At 34.1% G+C, this 5000-nt stretch overlaps 1 protein-coding gene across 2 annotated transcripts in view; it reads right to left on the bottom strand.

Moving 5' to 3' along the window:
• Positions 1-5000, bottom strand: part of l(3)05822 (SH3 domain-containing lethal (3) 05822) — a 22051-nt gene that overhangs the window by 16715 nt on the left and 336 nt on the right. For both annotated transcript variants that reach the window (XM_043020099.2, XM_043020102.2), the window contains exons 2-3: positions 2420-2483; positions 357-516 (exon numbers count right to left, since the gene is read on the bottom strand). In XM_043020099.2, the coding sequence (XP_042876033.2) occupies positions 357-516; positions 2420-2483 (224 nt within the window). The remainder of the gene's footprint in view (positions 1-356; positions 517-2419; positions 2484-5000) is intronic.

Raw genomic sequence — 5000 nt, 5'->3', positions numbered from 1 at the left:
ATATATATATATATATATATATATATATATATATATATATATATATATATACATACACTTATATATACATATACACATATATATACATATATAATATATCATTCTACCACTGGCTATTTAAAATCAAGCAATAATCAAAGTGACGATTTGTTAGTCAATGTGAAGAAAGAAGTACGGACATGAATCAAAGTCAGAATAAGAAGATTCATCGCTTTGTACACTCCCAGGATGCTACTCCTGATATATCTTAACAAGAGAAGAAGTGCAATACCTAGATACCACACAAGTTCTTCAGTCAATAAAATAATTCCTTTTTGTGTCCTACTCTTTATGCGACTAACTTCCAGCACACCAACCTTTGGAGGGGGTGGCCGCGGAGGAGGCACTTTCTTCTTCTGGGCGCTGGTAGATAAAGGCATTGAAGTTGATCTGGAGATTCCATTAGGGTTTCGTCTTGGTGGTGGGACCTTGCAACTTGGTCCTCCTCCCGACTGTATGACTAATAAGTCATCATTCCTGCAATGTTTCAGCAATCAGGCGTAAGAGTAAACCAAGTTAACGGAAGTTCAAGCTTGGAAGATAGCATGTTTTTTACTTTCAAGTCAAAGTTCCAAGATGAATCTTTTTAACAGTAAAATTGATGCTTTAAAACTGCACAACTATTTTTGAGTCAACTCATTTATAAGAAGCCCAAAAGGAAACAGATATATTGCCAATTTCTTTGTGCAGGAATTATTATTGTCTTCTCTTTCCTTTGGGAGTTAAGGACACTACAACCTACATTTTTTTTTTTCATATGGTATGGTATTCCTTTGATGAAGACACCCAAATCCATTACCAACAAAAAAATCTAATATTTTCTTTCTTTCTAAATGCCATGGGAACTTTCAAGCAGTGCAAGAAGTACAAACATAAAGTGAAAAGCAAAATCTATTGTACTTCACTTGCGTAGTGGCAGCATACATTGAACTGTGACGGGTACACCTAAATTAGCAAGTCTAATTTATTTGTGATGCATATGCAATCAGGTTTATATCATTTTCAAACCATTTCAATATATTTTATGATTTTTTTTTTTTTTTCACTTGAACATAATAAGTAACGAAATCAAATTAAAGTATTATCAACTCTTCCGTGACAGGTCAAATCTTATGATGTACAGATAGGGATGGGCATCTGAGATGTTCTATATGCTTTCTAGTATTTTTTAGACTTATGGTATGATATACAAGCTAGCATAGTATTAGCATTTGGTATGATGCCCCTAGCTACACAACTAAAGAGACAAATAGGTTGTAATTTAGACAAAATGAAAAGTACACTACAAATGTGAAACATGCCCACCATGGAAAGAGTAAATATTAGAGATCAACAATAACTAATCATCAATTTGGGAAAAGAGGACACAAAGCAAGGTTGTCGTTATTTTTTTAAAATGCCAAATGAAACAATGGAGTATATATATATATACATATAGATATGTTCATATATATATATTAACTTCATGCCTATACACCTACCAGGAAACAAATTTCAACTTTTATCTTCTAACTATATCTTTTATTTACATGACTGGATATACTGTAGTCAGTATGTACCCAAATGCTTTACAGCAATACCGTTAACAAATCTTACGCCTACAAACATATCAAGACACAACCAATAAAGCCAATAAAGTGAACTCATAGCGTCTGTTCTAATGAACCGTATCAAACTCACCACATATATATTCTACAATTTTGGAAGACATGCAAAAGCAAACAGAAATAGTATAAACGTTTTAAACAAAAGATAAAATTACATAAAAAAACATTTAGATAACAAAATCAGTAGGAAAGATATGCCTTTGAGGAACAAAAAATGTGCATAAATACAATCACATATTCACTCACTCTCACGCACATACATGCAACCGCAAATGTATGTATGTACACATGTTGAACACATACTTGTGCACATACATACATATAATGACATTCACATACACACAACCTCAAGCACACACAAAAATCTATTCATGAGCCCATAAATGTAGTGGTTAGTTTGGAAGTGAAGGGCACTGTACTGATTTCCTCTAACTTATATACACTAAAAGTACAATGAAATTAATTAGAGCAAGTATAGTAATGTATTGTAAAGTCAAGTCAAGTCTAACTAAAAGGACAAAGAAAAAAACAATAACAACAACAACATAAAACCTGAACCCAGATAAACATACGCATTCATCCAATATCAAGTTTTCCCCATCAAATAGGAAAGGGACCTCCCCTAAGAATTTTTTTTTTTTTTTTTTCAAAAAACAATAACTACATTCATAATGATGACATTTGTAGAAATAAAGTAAATAAATATATAAAAGTTGCAACACAAATTAAAAAAGAGCTATTACATTCCTCTAGCACAAAAACAACATATTTACCTGGGCTGCTGGACGGCTGGCTTAGATCGGGGTGGTGGAGGGGCCCGTCGTACTGGTCGGATATCTGGCAAATAAGGAGCTCGTTAGAAAGTGATACAAAAACAAACACTGTAGTACACAGGTGCTACATGTAATTTTATTGCCCTTTATTCCCATTATGTAATTTATTGTGAATATGAATTATGTTATTATTGGTGATAGGCAATAAAAAAAAAATCAAAAGGATGGATTTACTACAATGCTTCTACCAAATAAAATAGGTAAATTTAAATAGAACAGAGCCACTACAATAACAGGGATAAGTGCAATAGTTTTAGTGAAATAAGAAAACAAATGTAAGAAGGTAAGATAATTGTTACAACTCTTTTATCCTGTTGAATATGGGGCATGCATTTGCCTTTTCGCCCATTGTCAGGCACTGGTGCTACATGTGTGGCACAACAGAGGTTTAATTTCAGAACAAGGAAGCAGACCAACATATCAAGGCCTGTTGTACCCTCTCTTTCATTACTTGTTATGATACGAGTACTTACACTCAGTATAATGGTAGTATTTCATTCTTATTCAAGGACAAAAAATTATTTTTTTTTGTAGTACTATAATGATAATTTCCATGATTTGTCATTAAAAAAAAATCTGAAGTTAAAAGTAAAAGTAAGCCAGAAAGAAAGAAAAAAAAAATAAACACATTGGCACAATCCCATCAACCAACCCTTGACAACTTTTTTTACTGCCGACATGTTCACGTCAAACGCATCCCACAGGTTATGGTACAGAAATTGGTAAATTCAAATACCAAAAAAAAAAAAAAGGTTTTCAGATTAACCCATTAACACATTGGCAGCGGATGGCATGATTTGCTGCAAAGGCAGAGTCGGTCATAGACGCGGATGGCACCGTGCCAGACATGTAAACCAGCCATCCTACTGCACAAATATTTATTTAATACCGCGACCAATGGGTTAAGGGCAATGGACCACAGAGGACTCTATGACTGAGGTCTAGAAAACTAAGAGCCATGAATGTGTATTTTTTTTTCTTTCAACATTTTGAGATTCACTGACTTAGAAAATATTTAATAACTGACCAATGCCCCCCTGATGTTTTGAAATCTCTATCCATACTTTCACCATTGCTAATGAAAGTTCAATGACAGATATACATGCAAATAAAAATTCTAGTAATGGCGTGAAAGCCAATAACACTCAAATAATTGATTAAACAAGTGAGCACCAATGTTTATACAGAGACAATTTCGTAGAGAACAAGACACACGTAGTGTTGACAAGCATACCTGGTACCTTCTTGTACGTTTCCCCCGGAATAACTACCGTTTCGCCCTCATACCCCCCTTCCTCTTGCAGGTCCCTCTTCACCCTAAGCCAATCATATAGGTGTGTTCCCAACCACTCTTGTTTTCTTGCGAATATAATGAAGCAAGTGTGGAAAGGGGAGTGCATGGCATATCTCATATCCTTTCCTCTCCTCTATCACCCCCCCCCTACCACACACAAGCCATAATGTTATATATAGCAGTAACCTCCTGATAAGTAACCTCCTGATATGTTATTATCATTCTTACTACATATACATCTAAATATATATTAACATATCTCAATATATATTATCTTACTTTTTTTATGATAAATAGATTTTTCTCATTTCAAGCTTCTTATTAGCATGTTCATGTTTTTTTTTTTTTTTTTTTTTTCATGAATACTGCACTGTGTGGTATGCTTTTGATGTATAATACATCTAGTTCATAAAAATCATATTTGGGAATTCAAAAACTAAAATTCATCTTTGATAATTGCAGTGGGGGAAGGCAAGCTGAAGAATTTGTAGTTCTCTCGGATTAAGAACAACAAAAAAAAAAGTTAATAGATTCAAATGCAAAATTTGTTGTGAATGTTAATTGTAACAGATTTATAAAGTTAGGCTTAAAATGGATAAAGAAAGTCCTTCATACTACACAAAACAAATAAAAAAATAAAAAAAATAGAATAAATTTCCCATGTCTAATTCCCAGCTACAGTACTGAAAGTGCAGGCATTATAGAAAGTTCCTAAAATCTGCATAACTTCCACGCATCTGTCACTGGTCTATCCTAGTCTACACATGGCGTCTTACATCTATTATTTCTGTGGCAAAGGCCATCAAACCTCCACCAAACTGTATTTATATCACCTTCTTGGTGATTTATGGACAAGGAATCCATCAAAATTTAAAGCGAATCTGGATAGAATACAGCCACTGTATCTATGAGAAAAGGTCCAATTTTGAAAGCCTATGCTGGTTAATTAGTAAGTTGAACCCAGAGTTAAACCTATCAAAAGATGAAGAGGGACATTACAGAGTGCATAATTCTTCATAAAAGAGGAAAGAGAGTAAAGTGGAAAGTGAGAGTAGTTAAGACAGACTTATGGTCCCTCTTCAGTCAGTCCCAGATTCCCGAGCCTGAAATAATTACAATCTCATTCCATTTCAACAGGTTGGTGCGAGAAAAAAACGGTAGGATACCTAACGCCATCCGGATTGGCACTTTGGCACAACCTTGACTTAGTGCCAAACGGTACTTGCT

This window comes from Penaeus japonicus, unplaced genomic scaffold (assembly GCF_977035675.1).
Source record: "Penaeus japonicus unplaced genomic scaffold, GWHDUDI00000001_assembly GWHDUDI00000017, whole genome shotgun sequence".
Lineage (NCBI taxonomy): Eukaryota > Metazoa > Arthropoda > Malacostraca > Decapoda > Penaeidae > Penaeus > Penaeus japonicus.
Note: the sequence above shows the minus strand (reverse complement) of the source record. Positions and strands in the feature narration are given on the sequence as shown.